The sequence below is a fragment of the Myotis lucifugus genome, unplaced genomic scaffold (assembly GCF_000147115.1).
Source record: "Myotis lucifugus unplaced genomic scaffold, Myoluc2.0 scaffold_148, whole genome shotgun sequence".
In the NCBI taxonomy this organism is placed as follows: Eukaryota; Metazoa; Chordata; class Mammalia; order Chiroptera; family Vespertilionidae; genus Myotis; species Myotis lucifugus.
The window spans coordinates 653,098-675,640 of record NW_005871196.1 but is presented as its reverse complement, the minus strand read 5'-3'; the positions used below and the strand labels follow the sequence as shown (position 1 = coordinate 675,640).

Sequence of the window (22,543 nt, the reverse complement as noted above, 5' to 3'; positions counted from 1 at the left end):
CTTCTCTTTTATATTTTTGTAATTCTTATCTCCACACATGTCATAACCCTGTTAGCTATTCTCAATAGACCCATAATCACTGCTTTTTCTCAAACCACCATCATCTCTTGCCTGAATTATGGCATAATTCCCGTCTCATCTTGTTTCTGCCCTTGCTTTCCTTCCTTTTATTTTCAACACAATGGCCAAGTTCATCTTTTAAGAACACACGTCTGACCATGTCATACCTCAGGCTCCCAATGTTCTCCTCACTCATGACATCCTTACACAGAACCACCAGGCCTTCAGGTTTGGGCCACTGCTACCTGTCAGATGACATCTCCTCTCACCCTTGCTCTGGTTTACTACATTCTGGCCACAGTGGTCTTTCCACTGTTCCTCAAACATGACAATCTAGGTTCTGCCCTCAGGTCCTTTGCTCTGCTTTGCACACCTGCCATTAGGGTCAGAGAGAATTCCTTCAAGTCTCTACTCAATTGTCACCTTATTAGAGAGGCCTCCTATTTCACATAGCACCTAAGATGAATCTCTCCTCTCTCTCTCTCTCTCTCTCTCTCTCTCTCTCTCTCTCTTTTCTCTCTCGCTTTATTTTTCTTTATAGCAATTATCACCCATCCTACATACTCTTTATATGATTTATTTGTCTCCTTAAACAAAAATGTAAACTTCCCTGAGGCAAAGGATATTTGTTCATTTTTGTTTCTCACTTATTCTGTAATCTCAAAAAAGTACCTGGCACCAAAGTAGATGCTCAAAAAATATGGCCCAGTACTGGGGGTTTCCTTAAGAAGGAGTGAGTCACCCATGATCTTTGTGGTGAGAAGACAAAATAGGACCTTGGTCACTGAATCCACCTTTATTTTCTTTCTATCCTTAGATGATGTGTAGGACACCACAAAGTGACCGACCCTTTTCAACTAAGCAGGCTAACTGTATGTTCAAGTAATAAACTAAATATTAATATTTAAATCTTTTAAAAAGGTTAGATTATAAAATCATGTTTAAAGAACAGATCAGCAATTATGTAATCAAAATGGGCTTGAAATCTGACCAATCTAAGTTCAAATTTTATTTCTATCATTTTTCTAATTTTGTGATTTTAGAAAAGTTACTTTGCTTCTCAGAATCTGATTTCTTTGCTATAAATTAGGTTTGATAATATTTTAGTGTTGTTTGATGATTCAATGATATAATGTATTGAAAGATGTTATTGTGCCACAGCTTGCCTTATTTTGCTTGTTTTATTTTCTTCCCGTGATTGGCTTTCCCTTGAGACTTGTTTGTCAGAATTTTTATACTGGGCTTTGGGAAAAGAAAAACCATGCAGACACCTTGTATACCTTCAAGGAGCTGTGACTAGTGTGACAAATAGGTGAGAAATGTCTCTGTCCTGTAATATTAATATTTAATTAAGTAGCAAAGGTCATGGTCACCCTTCTAGAGGCAGTCATCAGTATTAGTCTTAAGAATGTTGACTTTCTTTCCCTGCTTCATGAGTACTCACAGAAACACCCAATGTTACTGCCTAGCAAGAGTTAAAATTACATCGAAATAAATATCATACCATGTTGACGTAATTGGCCATCTCAAACACCCTCTTTCTTATTTTCTCTGGATCTTGATTGTACTTTTTAAACTAAAAGACAACCGAGACGGAAAAAAAAATGGGCATTGATAGGAATAAACATAATGGGAAGGTTTAAAAATAAAGACATTCTCAGTTTATTTTACTTATCAGTGTTTATAATCCATGATCAGTTACAAAAAGTTAGAAATAAATGCTTCCTTATTTTTCTGACCATATTAAAGCATTTTAGGAATAGAGATGATGTTTCGTCCCCTAAAGTACTAACTCAGTGTAAAGCTTTAAGATTTTATTACAAATGTATTTCAGCTAAATACCATGATTCCCTAATCTGTGCAGAATCAGTGCCAGGAATAGATTATTCCTTAAAAAATTATGAACAGTAAATGAATTTAGTATAATAAGAGAGGTCAAAGTTTTAGAGTCTGAACTAATTAACTTGTGTTATCAAAGTACAGAATTTTTCCTTTGAGATCATACATGTGGGTCTCAGATTTAGAACACACAATATATGAAAATGCATTCTTATAAAAGAAGTTAGACAATGAGTATTATAAGAAAGCGCTTTTCCCCCAGAAGATCCTATTCATTAGTCCTTTATGTTTACCACTTCCTTATGAGCATAAATACTAATTTACCGATGACTTAACTAGTAAACAGAAGCCAAAATGACAAAGAAATTTAATTGGAAACTGAGTCTGGAGCTCTTAAGATAAAAAGAAAGGACATTCGAGTATAAAAATGTATTGCATGCATTTCATATCCAGTGCCCATTCCTGGAAAGAAGAAATCATATCAGTCTAATTACATGTCAAATTTTTCATAGGTTCAGAACAATTGGTAAAAAAGGATTACTCATAATCATGATTTTTAAAAACCAATCCATAGAGCTAATACTCACATAATAAGTTAAGGTAGGAGGGGATTATAAAAGGCATATTTATTGATATAGTTACCTCACCATTATCCAGGACCAAGTAATATTCTATGTATTTCTTTTGTTCCCAAACTTTCCGGTCATGGTCACTTAATTTCTGCAATCAATATAACAAGAAAAATTACTAAGACAAGATCTTTCTCTGCAAGATTCTTTCTTTTATGAGATTGGTTGTTGTCTGGGGATAAAGGAAGATAAGATTATGATGTTAATTCTAGCTAATAAGCCAGAATTATCTATAGACAGGCTCAGAATGTCAGGGCTAGGAGAGATGTCAGCGATATGCTAGCCCAACCCCTTTGTTTTACCAAACAAAGTGATTACACAACTAGTAAATAGGAATGCTGGAATTAAAAGTGTTCAGAGGTTTTTGAACAGTGGACGTTCCCACTGTCCTGCTATGAAATAGACAAACTTTGACTTCAGGGTCCTCCTTGTGTTTTTGTTGTCGTTGAGTATCCTTTTATTCCTGTTCCAGTGAACACTCCCTTCTTTACCAATGGTGCCATGCCCAAAGCCACATGACACCTAGTCTGTCCTTTTCTTCCCAGAAAGAGCTGGATCTCTTTCCTACATTCTAAGCCTCCCTATTGTCTGTTCCTTTCTCTCCACAATAAAACAAAATAACAACAATGAAAACATATTTCATAGTGATTGTCCCATTGAAAAGTAGCAGACATTATTTGTATTAAATAATAAACCATCAAAGTTTATTATGTTGCATTTCTAGAAGTGCTTGTCTTTTAACGGGTAAATAAGTTTCCATTAACAAAAAAGAGTCCTGAAGGTAGACTTTTAGCTATTATCTAATGATAATACTTACCTCCCACCCTCCATGGGAGCAATAAATTCATTAGCAATTATTGTGCACCAACAACGCTCTGGGCACTAGGAATATAGCAGTGAAATAGACATGGGCTGTGCACTGAAGGATCTCACAATAGGCAAATAAACACAGACATATCAGATGGGCATTATGAGGGCCTCCGTTATTTAGAGGAAGGATAACAGTGAGAGGAACTGAGAAGGCATAGCATTGGTGAGGTAGGAGGAAAACGAAAGAGAGAGAGAGAGAGAGAGAGAGAGAGAGAGAGAGAGAGAGAGAGAATGGAAGCATGGTTATTTGCACATGATTAGCAAGGAATTGAGACAGAGACAAGAGGTCTGTACCAGCTAAACCAGGAGATCAGCATTCAGGTAAAAGTGGTTCTGGCTGTTAGCAAACACCCAGCACATTGAACCCAACAGAGATTTTATTTTATTGGGACCAATTCTGCCCACTGCTTATGGGTTCCCCAAATGTTTATAAGAGATGATCTTTTGTAACTGAAAGTTGGATTCCATATATGAAAGCACATTCTAACCTGCCGTGGACAGATCCTATATTTACCTTCCTCACTGCCACATCCTCAGCACCTATGGCAGTACTTGAAGAAGGGTTTGTTGAATGAGTTCATTCATGAAGACAGCAGGATATTTTACCTCAAAGTAATAATAATACTTTACACTGTTGCTGTATGTTAGAGTATTGTGAAAGTTGCCTGCTCCTAGTTGATCCATAAGTACTTATTAAATTAAATAAATCAATGTGCAATAAGGTTTTAATGTCTCTATAACCTATTAGTTTCAACAATGACTGTAAAGTTTCAGCAATGTGCAGTTGCTAAGACTAGAACCCAGGGCAGACAGGACAGAATAGATGAGAGTGTTCCAAATGAAAATAGAGGTATGCATACGACCAGACTGGTGGCAGGTGGGGTCACATTCTTCCGAGATGTATGTGCCCATATCATGTCATCCATCCCACAGGTGCTGGGAGCCTTCTTTTCATCGGGATCATGCTTGAAGAGTGCATGCTCCTGTTCATCCTGATTTGCAGGGCTTAAAGGTTCAATGAAGTACCTTTCATCTCCCTGACTGAAGTAGCCCCTAAAAAACGTGAGAGTCCAGGCTTCTTAAAAAATATTTCTGCATTTGAGTGCAATAGACTTAGAGTTACCATTGCCAAAACATTCTAAGCTCATGGCAGTAGAACACAGTGTAACATTACAGCTGAAGATCCCCTTAGAAATTATCCAGACTTATTCTCTCTATGAGGAAATGGAACCTATGGGGGAGAAATGACTTCTGCAATGTCATATAGCTAACCTAAGTCAGAGTTGGCACTAGAATAAAATTTCCTGACTCTTGGTCCAGTGTTCTTCTAATTCCCTTGCCTTGTCTGTTCTCAGGTGTTCTGAAAATGGAAGATCTGTAGTCTTATATATAAGGGTTAAAACTCTGGGCCTATCACTTATTAGTGGTAATACCATGGGAAATTACTTAAACTCACATAGCTTCATTTTCTCTATCTATAAAATGAGAATAATAATACATACAATAGAATGGTTATAAAAATTGAAGGAGATAATATGCAAAGCATATGATCAATGAATAATGCCAATTTCATCTTAATTCTCTCTGCTGAAGCCCCAAGCTAAGATTCATTGGACCATATTTAGGGAACACCCATTATTCATTAAGCATTGAACTAGAGGCAGGTGGTAAAGAGAGTCATTGTCTCTCCTCTCATAGAGCTTATGTTCAAATGAGGAAGATAGATGTTGATTAAATAATTACATTTGACCCACAAATATATATAATTATATGACATATATGTAATATACATAATTATAGCAGATAATTTCTAAGAAGAAAAGCACAAGAACATACAATAGGGCAAATGGATTTATTATACATAGAATTAGAAGAGTAAGAGGTGACAGGAGAGATAAATTGGGGAATTGATTGCATTCGTCTGCATAATGTGGCAGTAGAGAGAGAATGTAGTGAATAATCTCAGAAAATATTTAGAACATATAATCAATAAGGCCTGATAATGGATTAAAATAGGTAGTTGAAAGGCAATAAGTCATCAAGAACCTAGATTTCTGTATTGGGCAAGTAGTTGGTTGATTATTTACTGTGATAAGAAACACTGGAAAAATACCAGATTTAGAGAAAATCACTAGCTTCATTAAGATTTCATTAAGATATACAGATATGGAAGAGATATGGAGATAAGAAAGAAAAAATTAGATATTCAAGTCTGGGTATGGGAAGTCTGGATATCTTATTATTGACAGACACATGGGGAGTCCTTAGTACAGAGAAAAAAATGGATAAGCCTGGACAGGACAAACTAGAGATTTTAGAGTAAAGAGAGAAGGTGAAGAGGAGCTCCCCTTTCCTAAAGGCTCTGACTTTAAAATTGGGACACAAAACCTATATTTTGAAAGCAAGCAACCAATCAAAGAAAAGCAACTCAGAAAGCAATTCAGGTTTTTAATTTATAAACTACTATCAAGAGGGGTCATGTTTCCTTCAAATTTAAAAATTTTTAGTCCTTAGAATTCATATTTCCCTACAGTAACATTATATATATATATATATATTTTAGAGGCCCGGTGCATGAATTCATGCACCAGTGGGGTCCCTCAGCCTGGCCTGCAGGATCAAGCCAAAACCGGCTCTCTGACATCCCCCAAGGGGTCCTGGATTGTGAGAGGGCACAGGCCAGGTCAAGGGACCCCACTGGTGCATGATCGGGGCTGGGGAGGATGCGGGAGGTTGGCCAGTGAGGAGGGACCACAGGAAGGCTCCAGGGCATGTCCAGCCCATCTCACTCAGTCCCAATCAGCTGGACCCCAGCACAAGCTAACCTAATGCTTGGAGCATCTGCCCCCTGGTGGTCAGTGAACATCATAGTGAGCAGTTGAGTGGCCTTAGCATATCATTAGCATATTATGCTTTGATTGGTTGAACAGTTGACCGGGCGACCAGACACTTAGCATATTAGGCTTTTATTATATAAGATATATTATTGTTGGCACTATTACAGATGTTCCACATTTCTTTGGGTTTATTAAACATATATACACACCCAATCATCAAAGATGCATACAAATTATTCATGAAGTCTTACCTTAGACCTCTACATGTGCTGATGCTAGCTTCAGAAATTTTTGCATTAATAATATGTCCTTGATAATAACAGTCATCCTAAAGAAAAGAGAAAAGGGATTTTATAAAGGAAAGTGTGCATGTTTTTTAGACCATTGCTACATTTAAAATTGAAATTTTGAAATAGGATCTATAATGCTTTAAAGTCATTTTATGCTGAATAACAATCAACTTAAAGATAGTAAAAACATTTTTTAAGTTTTTTATGGTTGAAATCTTTAATATTTAGGTAATGATCCCAAATGCTTACAGATTGCTAACTAAACGTTGGTGTAAATGTTTGTGTTGCAGATAAAGGAAAACAGGTTGAATACAGCCTGGGAGCAACAAACAGATGTATGTTTAAAACCTGAGCTCCTAAAACATTAGACATTTATTCCTTTCTTTGACTAATCAGTCAACCACTCATTATTTTTTTAACAAGTATGAGTTTTTCCCAATGAATGTGTTATTTCTTGATTTATCTAAAGTCTCACCAGACTAATTGGATTAGTACAGCACGCTCTGCCTCCATCAGCACAATGCACAACGCTCACCCTTTTTCTTGTGTCTGTGCTCCCATCAAGTAGACCTTTCTACTTTTGGAAAGATGAAATATTGGCCTATGTAAACCCCTGTGCTACTGCATAATTTTATAATTCTAACATTGAGGAAATAGTCTGGACTTTGAGAGACTAGATGATTTAGTGATCATATGTAATTTTCTACTCTTCTAATGAAAATAAGAAGCTCCTTCTGTCCACTTTCCTATAGAGAGACCTTGAAGGCTGGAAAGGGTAACCATGTTTGTAAAGGAATGACTGTTTTTGTCAAGCTCTCCAAATGATGGAGGATCAATCAAGAAATTACTACTAGCCTGGCTGGTGTGGCTCAGTGGTTGAGCATCGACCCAGGAACCTGGAGATCTCAGTTTGACCACCTCCCCCGCCCCGCCCTGCCCCAGTCAGGGCACATGCCAAGGTCCCCAGAAGGGGGTGAGCAGGAAGCAGCTGATCGATGATGTTTCGCTCTCATTGATGTTTCTATCTCTTTATCCCTCTCTCTTCCTCTCTCTCTAGCAATCAATTTAAAAAATATATTTAAAAAAGAAAGAAATTACTATTAAATAAAGCACTGATGCTCTACATGCTGCTTCCCTTTCACTCCTTGTTTGTCCATGACTGCATTCGGATGTGTGGGTCGTACCCCAATTAACAATAAATCTAGGATACTCCATCTTACCATGATCTGTGGGCTGGAGGTGACCTCCTTTCCTGTGGAATTATAATGTGTTTCCGTGTAGCCTGGTGCCAGGAGATCCCTGGAGACAAAGAAAAAAGTCATAGTTACTCATGCTAATTACAAAGTTCAGTGATCAAAGTGAGAGCTTTCCCTGGGTGTGCAGTGAAGTTCTAATTCCTGAGGACCTCGTCCCAACCCCTTACAAGTTCAGGGAGTCGTGGGTCGTAGGGAACAATGTCGGCTTTGTTGTCCGACTTTGCTTCCTGGCCTGAAGAAAGACTTGAGGAAGAAATGAAACTGAGGGGAAAGTTGGTAAAAAGTGGCTGAAAAAGTGCTGTTCCTCACCAGTTTAAGGTAACTGCATTTCCCCTAGCCCTTCAGTCACCGGTGACTGTTCAAGTTTATTGAAAATTCCCTTGCATTTGGCAGTTAGGGTCCTCCCAGCATTTCTGCCGAGCCTTCTTAAGATCCTTTCAATTACTCTCTAGAAAATAGGAGCCTGACTATATTTTTAAAAGAGGTAGGGCAAAGAGAAAAGGACGTAATGACTGTGTATTAAGTGCTATCTCTGTACTGGCCACTGGGTTAGACTTGTTACATGAGTCATTTAATATAATCTTTTCAACAATCCTACAAAATAAATATTATTCTCTATTGTTTGGATGAGATTAAATAGTTCAAGTGGCATAGAATCATGTTTAGGTCTGCCTTAATCCCAAGCCTGTATTCCTTCCATTACAGCACACTATTTCCAAACTCCAGACAGTTGTGATTTTTTTTTTTTTTGCAAAAGGTGATATTCTATTTGTCTATCTTGCTGTCCTATATAGAAGAATTGAGGGATTGAAATAAATTGAAAGCACACATTAGGAAATTGCTTTTAAAACAGTGTATCTATAGGGTAATCAGGATTTGGGTAAGAGCTTAGGCAGTGAAACTTGATAAGAAACGTTAAATTTAATAAACTGGATGGAGAGGTACGAGCCTAATGTAACATATGAGAGAAATGGATGGGTTAGTGGGCAGCTGAGTAGAAAGGGCATTGGTGTTGAAATCAGGAGAGCCCAACTCTGGTTTTACCATTGACTGGGTTCTTTGGCCCTAGAGTTTATTTAACTTTTATATGTCTTATTTTTTTACCAGTGAAAATGGTTGCAAATTGCTTTAAAATCTAATCTTTCAGTGTTAGAATAATAAAATGAAATAGTGTAGGGGAAGAGTTAGAAATCTATAATTATTTCATTGAATTTGATAAAATGTATGTCTGCTTGCACCTCATTTAGTTTGTTTTATTCCTAGAACTATCAAAATACTTGTAAACGGTTGTTTTACCCAATATGTGTCTACTCCTTCAGTAGGAGCAAATATTCATTGTACCTCTTGGGCCAGTTGAGAGCAAAAGCTGATTAGCCAGGGTTTACGTGAGACATAAGTAATAACAGACTCAATTAGCATACTTCCCACATGCTCATTAGCTATTGGTGAGGATTATATCAGAAGTAAAGACACTTACTTGGATTTTTTCAAATAAAGCACTGCCATTTTCCCGTTAACTGTCATTTTATACTTCAATTCAGTTTCATATTTTTCCTGCAAAAATGTAAAAACATTTGCTGGCAATTAAAACACACATACAAATATTTATTTTGCTAGGTCTATCTGTTTAATCATTAGCAAGCAACTCCTGCTTTTCCTTAACATTAGTGTGTATAATGCCAAATATCTGCTTCTGCCTCTCTTAACAAATCTAACAACTTTGCCAACTAAGTAGATAAATTATGTGAGACTTTTATATACATCCATCTTTTCCTCCATCCATCCATTCATTTACCCATTCATGCATCTTACAAATATTATTTGAGTGCTGGTTATTTGCAAGATATGGCTTGGTTCTGGAAACTCAACTCGAAGCAATAAAAATTGGTACTTGCTGTCATAAAGCTTATAGAAAAACAGACAATAACTGTGAGTTATGTTGTATGATAAATGATATAAATATGGAGGCAATGTGGGATGTCTAACATCTTAAAGGAAGGGAAGGTTTTCCTGAGGAAGTAATGCATGAGCTGAGATATGAATTAGCCAGGTGAAGCAGGATAGGGAAATTATTTGAGAAGGATTAGTTTGCCCACAGACCCAAAGACCTTTAAGGATCTCACTGATGCTTTTTAGTGTGAGATCTTCTTAAGGCTAAGCGGAGGTCAGAATATGGGCAAAACCAACAAGAATATGCACCCTAGGGCAAGAAGAAGCCATCAGGAAGAAAAGAGTCTCAGGTATTCAGAGAAAGAAAAATATCACCTCAAGTAAACCATGTGGATTAGGAGAACTATCTTAAGTTTCAATTTATGTCTACGGGAAGAACTATAGAGGACTATACAGGGTACTTTAAAAATCGCATTGGGTATTGAGTTTTGGTTTTGTTGTATAAAACTAGGTTACTAGTCATGGTTGCACACAACATCTAAAAATTCACTGGAAAGTGCCAAGACATTGCTATTAAAGAGATCTAAAAATGGTGACAACATGTGATTGAGAACCACTTATGATGGACTGAGTGCTCTTCTCTCTGCTGTTGCACCTAAGCCAACTTTTCTTCTCCCTTCCCTCTCCTGGCCACAACAGTACCAGAGCTCATTGAGGGACAATAGTGAATTAGACCCATCAGGTCAGGGATATTATGCAGAGATTTACCATCTCCAAGGTCAGGTATTTTGGCCCATATTTCTTTTTAATTATCAATTATTGGTGTCTTCCCTGGGGTCAAAAGTGTATGACTATAAATATCTTATACTGTGGGCCTAATGGTGGGGAGGCTGCTGTAACTTAGTTCATTTTCATAAATAACAGGAGGTGGGAAAAATCCTGAGGATGAAAAATAAATCCATGGGGAATTGCTCTAACCACTGGTTAGAAAGGCCATCTGTATATATAAAACCCTGAGATGCAAATAGAACCAACGGTGAAACAACCGAACAACTGGTGGCTATGACGTGTGCTGGTCACCAGGGGGTGTGTGCGGAACATGGCGGGCACTGGCTGGGGTGGGATGGTGGAGCAGGTGAGCTGGAGCACCAGACCAAGGCGGGGTACTGGTCACTGTCATTGGGGCGAGCCTCTGGTGCTTACTAAAAATTATTTGCTCCCATGAGCCATGATCCTGCCGGGCAGTCGCACCCGCTGCCAGTGCCTGGTGCCAATCCTGATCGCTCGGCGCTGTCAGTGGGTGCGAGGGGCAGCTGCCAGCCCTGATCACCCCTAAGGGCTTCTCCCCCTCCCCTTGCTCCTTAGGGGCAATAGGGGCTAGCAGCCGCCTCTCGCACCCGCTGCCGGCTCCAGAGCCGCTGCTCACACCTGCAGCTGGTACTGGAGCCACCACCTGCACCGGCTGCTGGTGCCTGGCACCAGTCCTGATCGTTTGTCACCATCAGCGGGTTCAAACAGTGGCTGCCAGCCCCAATTGCCCCTGAGGGCTTCTCCACCTCCCCCTGCAGGACCCGCTCACACCCGCGGCTGGTGCCGGCCCAATCGCTCTGCTCCATCAGTGGTTGTGAGCAGGGCCAGTGCTGCCATCAGTGCATGGAAACAGCGGCAGTGGGAGAGGGGCTGCCGGAAGACAGGGGACTGGGGGCTGTGGTGGGAACAGTCAGGAGCGCAGAGGATGGGCCGAGACCTGACCCTGTGCCCACCCCAGGCTCACAGCCCACAGTTCCTTTCAAGGTGCACCAATTTGTGTGCTGAGCCCCTAGTATAGAATAAAAATATTAGGAAGATACAAGATATGAGCTTCTAATCAGAAGAACCTTCCAGATATCTGCTTCTATTGGCAATGGAGTTTTAGTGGAGCTTCACCTAAAACATTATTTAGAGGCTGTTTTAGAAAATAATCATTGCTTTTGGAATGGGAGTTTTAGCTGACACTAGTATATAGATTTTGGATGAAAGGCAACAGCAGGGAAGAAAACCAGAGTCTGTATGAAAGAGGGTGCACTGGGCAAGGTTATAACTACTTCTCAAGTACAAGTCCACAGTGAAGAGCAATGCCAGTTAATAGGGATTGTGCCCAATTTGTGTTCTATCTGGGTTCTAACCTAAGGGTTAGGAGAGGGGAAATGCACCTTGCTTTGGAGAGAATCCACTAGAAGGAAATGATGTGAAGTCTATTGAATGAGTTTAGTTGGTCACCGATGTGTGTGTGTGTGTGTGTGTGTGTGTGTGTAAATAATTTTCTCCAGAAAAAAATGCCATGACTATGGTTTAGAGTGTGGAGTAAGAAGGCCATAGTCCTGGATGATCCAAAATATGAGCAGATGTGTAGATCTATGAGATCAAGATGATGCCCATGGGCACACGTGAACTAGCAAAAGAAACCCTACAGGTTCCAGGGAAGATCTTAATTCATGCCTTGCCATACAGAAAATCTGAGACTTTTATAAACCCTGGTGGACCTAGCTAAGGTCTAAAATTGTTCCTAATAAGAGGAAGCATTATGCTGCCAGATATTTTATTTTATGGCATGAGCCAAAAGCAAGACAGTTTTGGCCTCTAGGAAGTGTGTGAGCTGGAGGCTGAATTCTAGGAAGAATAGTGACCACCTTTTGAATATAAGTTCCCAACATCAGGGACTTTGGTTAAGTATCTGTTGAGTAAATGTTTATGCAGCTGTTTGGGCAATGTACTCCAGTTATACTCCTTTATTCATTTGTCCATCTATCTACTTATTCACTTGTTCATTTATTCAAATACTTATTTAGTTCCCCTATGCTGTGTATATAAAATACAATAATGAATCTAATCTATAATCACGAATAAAACATTCAAGGTTCTATCCTGATGTTTAGTGGCCCCTCCAGAAAGTTTTCAAAGGATTATTTTATTCCAACTCAAATTGCAAGTTAAATAGTCAGTCACGATAAACTTAGGAAAATGGAGCCAAGCTTCAGGCACAGCTGACAGGTAACACTGGTGCCTGAGTCTCTGGTCCAGTAGAGGACAGACCTTTATAATAATAAGTACATGAGACATGGTTAATCTAGCCTGAGACCTAGGGGGCATCAACGGGATGCAGAGATCCCCTTGGTCACATACATTATGAATTCTGGATGTTTCAAGTAATTGCTCATCAGTTCTTTGCACAAGAAAGACCAATAGTCTCAATACAGAATCCACAAGAATAACCTCCAAGACCTTGGCTTATATCGATGGCAGTATTTTTATTAGTCATAATCTGTACTTGAGCAAAAAGAGAATATTCTATGTTAGGGAAAAGAATGTGCCTGCATGGCAGATAGGATGCCACTAGCTTTTCTAGACATGTTTAGTAGACAAGTGTGATACGGCAGAAATCAGCAACCCTGACAGGGCAGGATTGAAATATCAGACATGCAGCAGCCTGGGGTCTTATATTTTAGAGGGGACAAGGGGGACAAGAGCTGGAATCCCAGAGAGACATCTCTGGTATGTTTCTAGATGTTCACAGGGAGATGACAAAAGCCACATGTATGATTGCCAGATAAAATACAGGACACCAGTGAAATAAGGATGCCAGATAAACAGTGAATAACGTTTCAATATCAGAATGCCCCATATAATGGAGAATATTTATAGTAAAAAAGCATTAATGGTTTATCTGACATTCACATTTAAGTGGATATTCTGCATTTTTATTTACTAAATCTACAGGACAGGGACTGAGAGATGAGGGTGAAAGAGGGACAGAGACATGCCAAAAACATAGAAAACACTTTTCTTGTTGACCTGGGCAGTTTCAAACCAGAAAACAAATACATACACTCTCATAGAAACACACACACTACACACATCACCACTAAAATAAGATAGACAGAAAAAAAAATCCAGAGCCAAATGGTATAACATTGACCATGACTAAAGCATGACTTTAGAAAAGGGATCTATCTATCACAAAGAATGTAAGATGGCCTGGCCAGAGAGGCTTAGTTGGTTGAGCATAGTTCCACGCATCGAAAAGTTACTGGTTCAATTCCAGGTCAGCATACAGAATTGAATGGGTTCGAATACCTGGCCGGGGGATCCCTCTCCCTCTCCCTCTCCCTCTCCCTCTCCCTCTCCCTCTCCCTCTCCCTCTCCCTCTCCCTCTCCCTCTCCCTCTCCCTCTCCCTCTCCCATATTCTCAGGTGAGGATTTAAAATTTTAATTTAAAAACTTTAATTCAAGCCATAACCGGTTTGGCTCAGTGGATAGAGCGTCAGCCTGCGGACTGAAAGGTCCCAGGTTCAATTCCGGTCAAGGGCATGTACCTTGGTTGTGGGCACATCTCCAGTAGGAGGTGTGCAGGAGGCAGCTGATCGATGTTTCTCTCTCATCGATGTTTCTAACTCTCTATCTCTCTCCCTTCCTCTCTGTAAAAAAAAAAAATCAATGAAATATATATTTTAAAAAAAACTTTAATTCAAGAACTCCATAAGAAAGGGCATACAAGCTATGCACGCATATTTTTAAGAAAGGCCTTCAGGATACCCAGGGAGACTAAAAAGGAAGTTATGCTGAGAAGCTGGAAGATAACAAAATGGCTTAATAAGCCATTGCATTAAATATAAAATACCTTAAAAGTTGGTCATATGAAATAGAATATGATAGGTTACATAGGATAGCATCAGAGCAAAACTTGAACAGGGAGTTAATTATTGCATCCTGCTTTGATTTTTGTATAATTACCTCAAAATAGCCATATGAGATAAGCACTAATGTTGTTGTCATCTTACTTTTCACACAAAGAATTTGAAGTTCCTGTGTGCCTAAATTTACACAGGGAAGATTAACAAAGCTAAGGCATGAACACAAACAGGCCCTTTGAATTCAGATCCTTTGCACTTTCCCTAGGGATCAGGAAACCATAATTTCATACTGCCAGTTAACAGAACCGCTGACTAGATAAATATGCATTTGCAGTAAATATCAAGTGCATTGCATTCATCTACTCAATCATTTAACAAATTGGTTAACATCTAGTATGTGCCAATAACTACTTTATGGTTTTTCATCAAGATAGATTATTCGGAAGCTTAAATTTATTTTTATGGTTATGAGGAACTCGCTATATAACTGTGATGAAAAACACTGGACATGTACTCAAATTGTTCTCCAAATATTCAGTGAAGAAAGGTATCTGGCATTATCCAGGGGGGAATATGAGCTTCCATCTCACAATAGACAATAGAGGATGCAAGTTATTATTTATGTCTCATATATCTGGGCTTTCCTGATGCCCCACAAAAGAGTAGGGAATTAGAAAATTATTGTTGAATGAATCATTATGTTGTAGCTTTCCTCTTTTGACTGAGAATGTATCATTCCATTAATTAGTAAGAATTATACAGACTTTAATAGCTGCCTTTTTAGAAAGGACAGAGGAAAATGTCATGTTTAATTACAGTAATTAATCTTGGTATGCATATATGCATGCATTTATCCACAATACTTTATTTTCTACACCAGTTTTAAAGTTCATGATTTTGTTTATATGTGTGTGTATAAATAGAGAGATAATGAATTGTATCAAATTTCTTTGTGAGTACACAGAATAAATTATATATGACCATAAGAATGTTAAATTTTCCTCTCACTGTAACCTTGGACGGTTTAATTTAACCATCAGAACCTTAATCTGAAAAATAAGGTAGAATATTACACTATTTTAACTACGGTGTCGGGTGAATTTCCCGCCAAAATATAAGATGGCGCGGGCAATTATTTAGGTTTCCAGCGCAAAATCAGAGTTAGTTTAAACACGTAATAATATTCACAAAACTCAAAACTAAAGACGTCCGGACACAAGAAGTATTTCTCAATAACTATTCTCTTTGCATGGTGAGATATCCAGGGATATCGGTTATAAAATGAGAAAACAATACATTGGTACCCTAACGGTATTGTACTCGACCAGCGCCATAAAGTGTTCTCTACTTACAAGGGATTTTTATGATACCTATTACCCCAATGGGTATGAAACGGTTCGCATATGCAGGTAGGTATCTTTGTGAACGGCAAACAAACAAATATTTGGTAATACGCAGTTACAATCGGCCCGAGTTTACACGTTTCCCGCACTCCACCGCAAATCTATATGAACCGAGTTAAGACGGCTCCCGCGGAGTACGCGCAATTCACGCGAGCCGACTTAACTCGTTTCCCGCACTCCAAGTGTTAAAGATTAATAAGTATAACAGGTCAAAAAATCAAATACAAATGTGAACATATGTGTATATGTATTTCTATGTTAAATATAATTGTATATTTCTATGTACACCATGTGCATTTATATATTGTATGTATGTGTATTTTATATATATATATATATATATATATATATATATATATATATATATATTCAAGATTTTTTTGTCTCTGTTAAATCAAAAGCTGTACCTGTTGATGTGGCTTCTTGACCTCTCGTTTATACAGTGGATGAAGTCTTCTGGGGTAAACCACTTCATACTTCTTTACTCCATGGAGTTCTCTTATAGCATTTACTGAAAAAAAGTAAGAGAAGGTTTAACTAATAAGAACTAATACACTGGTCGGAAATGGTCATCTTTAATGCATTTCTGTGAATGGTGTCCCCCACCGAGACTGAGTTATGTCAGAGAGTTATTAAAGTGCAGACACCAAAAGAGATCCACAAAATCAGACTCACTCTTCCTTTCAACTCTTTACTTTAACTTATCCCTTTAAATATTTCCCCACTGAGAATTTTTTTTAAGTTTTTCCACTTCTCTTTGCTATCTTGGATCCCCGCAGAGGAATAGAGCAAACAGTATAGAGTCTATACTATAGACAAAAGTTAGTCAAGGAAGGCAGAAGCCAAATGAACCCTGTAAGAAGCCAAATCAGTGTCAGAATGGTAGAATTGAAGCACTCTCAAAACTACAGTGTTAGAAAAATGAAATAACTAATGGGTATCATTTCAGATTCTAAGATATTTTCCTTGGGCTTCCCAAAAGCAATGCTTTACACTATTGAAAGAAACAAAGTCGGTAAGAGGCTCCAATTCCAGGGCCATGGAATGGGCAGGCTCTTTGCAGCACAGACACACCTTCATTTTTGCATACAACACATGAAAAAATATTTTTAAAAAATTAGAGGCACAGACAGAACACTATTACTGGCCTGGAAGGAAATGTCTGAGCCTGCTGTTACCTTAAAAGAGAATTGAAAAGTTATCTCATTTAACCTCCTTTCTGCATCTTGAAATCTCATCTCAACATTGAATCTAGAAGTTATTTATTCAGTTTTTCCATAGCTAACACTGGAATTTCTATTTTCTTTTATTTTTCTACTAGATGCCTGATAGGCCTGATACACGAAATTTGTGCAAGGGGCTCAGCCCTCACAGCCGCAGTGGCTTGCCTCGGCCTTCACAGCCCCGGCTCATCCGGAAGGATGCCTGGAAGGATGTCCGGAAGGTCGTTTGGCTGCCCAGTCTAATTAGCATATTACACTTTTATTATTATAGATTTACCCACATGGTCCTGTCCCTGTTCTGTGCAGAGTGGAGCCTAAGGAAATGTCAGCAGATCTGCTCTCTGGCCGCTGAAGAGGCTGCAGGTCCACACGGAATGTAGATGCAGTAGGAACCAGGGCCCAACCCAGCGATTGACTGACACCAGGACTAGAAAGACTTTAGTTGTCTGTGTAGAGTCGGAGGCTCTCTAAAGGTAACCCTAGCTCATTACACTACTCAAACCTATGTCCTATGATAATACAAATTTATGTTACCCTGATTGATCTTTTAACAAATAGAACTGAGGATTTTTGTTAGTCACCTTGAATGACTGTACACTTATCCCAATATGTTCCAAGAATAAAGATTTATTTTAAAAACATTTCTTTAAAAACTAAAGCATAAATTTTTAAAATTCCTGGTGATGTCAATTTTCTTTTATTATTTTAAGATGTCTTTATTTCATTTGATCACTCAGGAGCCATGTACATCTAACTTTAAAAGATAGAAAAAGTTGCTGAAACCGGTTTGGCTCAGTGGATAGAGCGTCGACCTGGGGACTGAAGGGTCCCAGGTTCGATTCCGGTCAAGGGCATGTACCTGGGTTGCGGGCACATCCCCAGTGGGAGATGTGCAGGAGGCAGCTGATCGATGTTTCTAACTCTCTGTCCCTCTCCCTTCCTCTCTGTAAAAAATCAATAAAATATATTTTTTAAAAAAAGATAGAAAAAGTGATAAAAGTATCTGCAAATTCATTGTGTCAAAAATGAGGTGTTCACATGATGAAACAGTTTTTTATTCAGTGGCCTGAGATTTACTCTTAGCAAGATTTCAAAGGCACTTAAAGACGTGGCATCAATAATAGAATGCCTTAACTTTGGGTTTAGTTTGGTTTTTTAATTATTTGAAAAGAGAGGATAGGTTAAGTGATCTCTGGCCAGTTCAAGTAGTCTACAATTTCATGCAAATACATACAGAATCCCCTATAATCTCTTCAAAGAGGCAATGCTCATTTGAATAAACTTCTAATCAGTTGATAAAATAAGTCTGGCCACAGAGTCACACTTCCAGAACCACATCTGAGGTTCCCTCAGTTACTTCTTGCTGTTACACAGATAATCACTGGCCCTCTTTTATTTCTATTTAATTAATTTTTGGGGGAAAAAACCCACATTGGTTATAAACGGTTTTCATAACAGAAGTCCAAAAGCCTGAAGAAACATCTAATCAATCATTGTCTTTTCATTAAGTGAACATTTTGGTAATTATCACACTTATTTCAAAGTAGTATGATGTTAAGAGGTAAGAAAATTACTCCTGCCAGAAAGTAACTAATGGTATCGGCACAATTCTCCACAGCCCCCTGTAACTCTGATACCAAACAAGCATACCAAGAGGCATGCGTGCTGGCGGGTGGCTTGTGTCCAATCAGTGCAGTTAGACCCATTAATACAGAGCTCTTGAAGCCTTATATTCACCAATGTTGCAAACAGAGTAACTCTTTCTAAAACGCTATATGAAAAATCATTTTCATCCATAATACACATCATTTTGACAGGAAATATTATCCAAGCTGCCCTCGGGTCATAAAATAATACCTACCCAAATAATTCTTTCCATAAATGCATAAAGTAATACACATGCACATTCTCCGTTCAGAAGTGGTGAGTAAGGAACAGGCTGATCTGACCAACACAAGTTTTCTTTGATACGCACTGATTAGTATCTAATCAGTATGCTTCTAATTAGTATCTAAATTCTAGGGTTTGGTGAAATTCGAAATTACCAGCTGATTCAAATATGGAGCTGAAATATGTAAATAGTGGAGAAATTTATTTTCAACTATTTTTTTGACGGCAGATCACTTTCCAATGGCAAGCAAAATAAATCAATAAATAAACCAGAATGTATTTAAAGGTCTTCGGCAACCTCTCACTTTCTTCAGTTTGAAATGAATGATTTCTAGCTCTTTCCAAACTCTTGCAACATCGTACATTCTCTTAAAAAGCAGATAGAATTTCCCTTAATGGCATTTGATTTTCTGAAACCCAGAGGGCCCTGGGACGAGTGTGATTTGAGATGTAATGAATGACCCAGCAGTTAGGAGATGCAGCAGACCTTCATATTTTATGGCTTGTTCATCGTAAGGTGATAGAGATAGTTAAGCCTCCTCTCAGCAGATTACACAGGCTTATTATTTTGAAGCCTGTGGAACAAACACAACTAAGTGCCATCCAGGGATTACACAAATTTGAGCTGTAACACAGTATGTTTCTACTCATTCATTAGAATACTTGCTTTCTCTTTCCCACAGGACTCACGTGCGAGATTAATTTTGACTAGCAAAACTAGATCAACAAAAAGAAATCTCTTAGTTTGGTTTAGATTCAATAATTCTTTTATGTTAAAAAGTTAAAAATTAATTCTGTTGACAAGATTAATGTAACAGACATTGGTCTGGATTGCTATTTATATTTTAATATGTTTTGGGCCACTTTGGATTTTAGCACATTTGTACATAATGACATTTTCATATGTATTCAAAACTGCTTAAAGCATTCTCTTCCCAGATTGAGCACATGACATGAAGTCCTGATCAGGGTTCATGCCTGACACTGACTTAAGTTCGGGGTTCTCTGAACCCCCTCAACCCATCTCGTAATTTTAAACTTCATGTAGGAAAAGTGAGCACAAACACTGAGGAAAAAAACACATCTTAATTAAGTCTATCATTTGGCTATTAAGATGAAATTATATGTACTCTTTAGGGTCTTCTGGTCACCTTATGAAGACAAGAAAGAATTTCTAAATAGAAATAAAATAATTTCAGAAGTACTGATCCCCCTGGGTAATCTGCTGGAATATAGTAAAGACCATTTTCCTTTGTCAATGCATTTAGTTCTCACTCCCAAGCACCTGGCACATCCTTTTAAATATTTGTGTGTGTTTTTCCTGTGATGCAATTCTATAAGTTGTTTTTCTCAGGACATTACTAAGCTCATTACAAACAGTTGGCCTGATTTTACCCCCTTCTTTTATTTCATTATATGAGAACTAGATAAATGTCAGCGTCTGAGCAACACCTATTTATTCTGTGGATGATGTGAACAAAGAAACAAAATAAAAGAAGACATAGGGAAATAAAACTGCTTTACTTCTTGCATTCTGGCTGGGAAATCAACTTATTGGAAAAAATATCAGAGTTTTTCACTACGGGGGACACAGTCTTGAAAATACAAGAGGGCAGGTAATACAAGTGGGGCAGATTTCTGTTCCCGATGGAAAACAAGGTGGGCAGCTTTCTGTCTGTCTCCTCATTCTCACAAGAACCTCTGTCTTCACCACCAAGTACTCAGAGACGCCACGCTTTTAAGCATGACTTCTAAGGGAATTGCATCTCTGGGGGCCATGTAGTGAATGCAGACACAGGGGGAGCAGAGTCAGTTTGTACACCCAACTTCCCTGAAAAGGCTGAAATATGGCTAAACTCCAGTGTTAGTGATGGGATTCTGTTTACGGATACAGCTTGATCTTTCTGCTGTGGGAAAAAGCTGGTACCCAAGCAATTCTTATGTTTCACCCAAACAAACGCTTCCAAAGAGTTTGTAGTGATAGTATTTTTGGAGACTGTAGGGAAAGAATATTTTTATTAAGTTTGACTCAAAAAGTAGAAATTTTAAACCAATAACTTAAATGCCTAGCATAGTTCTGTATTTAAAGATATTAAGTAAAACTTTCAAAAATCTGGAAAACAAATCAGAAACCAGGGGGAAATGAAAAATCACGTTTAGTGACAAAGTACAGAGTGAGTTCAAGGGGAAGAGGACCAGTTCTCCCCAATCCCGTACTTCTGGTTGATAATTTGTTCCCATTCCTGGGTCCCAGTAAGCATGCCAATAACCAAGAGAAGACTGACCAAGGAAGGATTCCCAGGTACTAAAGCTAATGTGCTTCCCTAAGCTCTAGAAACATAAATAAGCTAAGGAAATGTGCTAACCAATCTAATTTAACCAAAATCTAATAGAAGAACGTATGAGCAATGGACAGAGATAGTAGACATTATGTGTTACTAGGAGGTAGAATTCCTCTACTTTTAAGTTTGAAAATGCTTGATATACCAGCAAAATAGAAGTAAGTGATCAAGTTCGGTTTAGCAACAGCATTATTTTGATCAAGTAATATAACACTGCTTTATAAAATGAAATTGGTCAAGTATTTATTTCTAATTAGTCATATTTATTATCACCATAAATGAAAGAACTAAAAATGCGAGCTCAAAAGGAACAGGACAAGCCAACTCGTCCCAATAATAATAGAAAATATTTTCCAAAGCCTCTGCAAAGCCGTGGGCACTGCTCTAAAAAGGACAAGGTGGGTTTTGATGAATTTCACCTTTTGACTTGAAGATCATATTCATTATTTTAATTATGCTGAATGAAATCTTCCATTTGATTCCCATGTTCTCAGAACATATATGTAAATATTGATTAAGGACACCTCTTTGCCTCTCATGTACATTGGGTTTTTACATCAGTCACCTACCTTCTCCAAAAATAGATTAAAATCTGCCCAAATAGTCAGTAAAATTTATTAAACAAATATATTTGGAGAAGATAAAAAGCAAGCAGCTCACTGATGTATTTAAAATAACCTAAAAAAAAGGTAAACACCTACCTGGAACTGAAGAAAGAAAGAACGTGGCCACCAGAAGCAGCCCTGGCAACATCCTGGCCGACCCCTGGCCTGTGGTGTCTGTCCTTCTCACTCAAACAGAAGTGCCTGCTCGGTCTTTCACTGCCACCTCTCAAGTGAAACCGAGTGAGACTCCCAGGCTCATTCCCCTCTCTGCTTCAGGAAGTATTTACTGAAGGTGTTGCACAACCTTGAAGCTGTGGTCCCGCAACAATGGCACAAGCAGGCGGAAGTTCTGACTGGCTCCCAGTTCTAAGATTACTTTGTCATGAGCTATGGTTTACCTTTTCTTCTCCCCAGTGTCCCCACTCAAAAGTAGTGTGTTTCCAATATATTACCACCGCCCGATAAGCCACCATGAGGTAAGAACTTAGATGTGTCTTGATAAATGTGTGTATTTATTATGATATGGTTGTAGGTAAGGGCATTCCTGCTTTGAACCTGTGTTCCAGTTGAGTAATCCCTGTAATTTCTGCGATATTGGGAAATCCCCTTCCCTTTAATACATGCCTCATACCATCTAAATCTTGGGACCATTGGATACAGGATCTTCATTATATGTTTTTACTTAATTATATGTTTCTAAACTGCCATGCTCTCACAACTGCATCTGGAATGGGCAGAG

The 22,543-nt window shown here is 38.4% G+C and overlaps 1 protein-coding gene across 1 annotated transcript in view; it reads right to left on the bottom strand.

The window, feature by feature from the left end:
• Positions 1-22,008, bottom strand: part of ADAM28 (ADAM metallopeptidase domain 28) — a 57,985-nt gene extending 35,977 nt beyond the window's left edge. Inside the window, exons 1-8 of the mRNA XM_023759119.1 lie at positions 21,901-22,008; positions 16,152-16,255; positions 9,259-9,335; positions 7,746-7,824; positions 6,487-6,563; positions 4,259-4,451; positions 2,542-2,619; positions 1,565-1,636 (exon numbers count right to left, since the gene is read on the bottom strand). Coding sequence (XP_023614887.1) covers positions 1,565-1,636; positions 2,542-2,619; positions 4,259-4,451; positions 6,487-6,563; positions 7,746-7,824; positions 9,259-9,335; positions 16,152-16,255; positions 21,901-21,952 — 732 coding nt within the window. The 5' untranslated portion in view covers positions 21,953-22,008. The remainder of the gene's footprint in view (positions 1-1,564; positions 1,637-2,541; positions 2,620-4,258; positions 4,452-6,486; positions 6,564-7,745; positions 7,825-9,258; positions 9,336-16,151; positions 16,256-21,900) is intronic.
• Between the last annotated feature and the right edge of the window lie 535 nt (positions 22,009-22,543).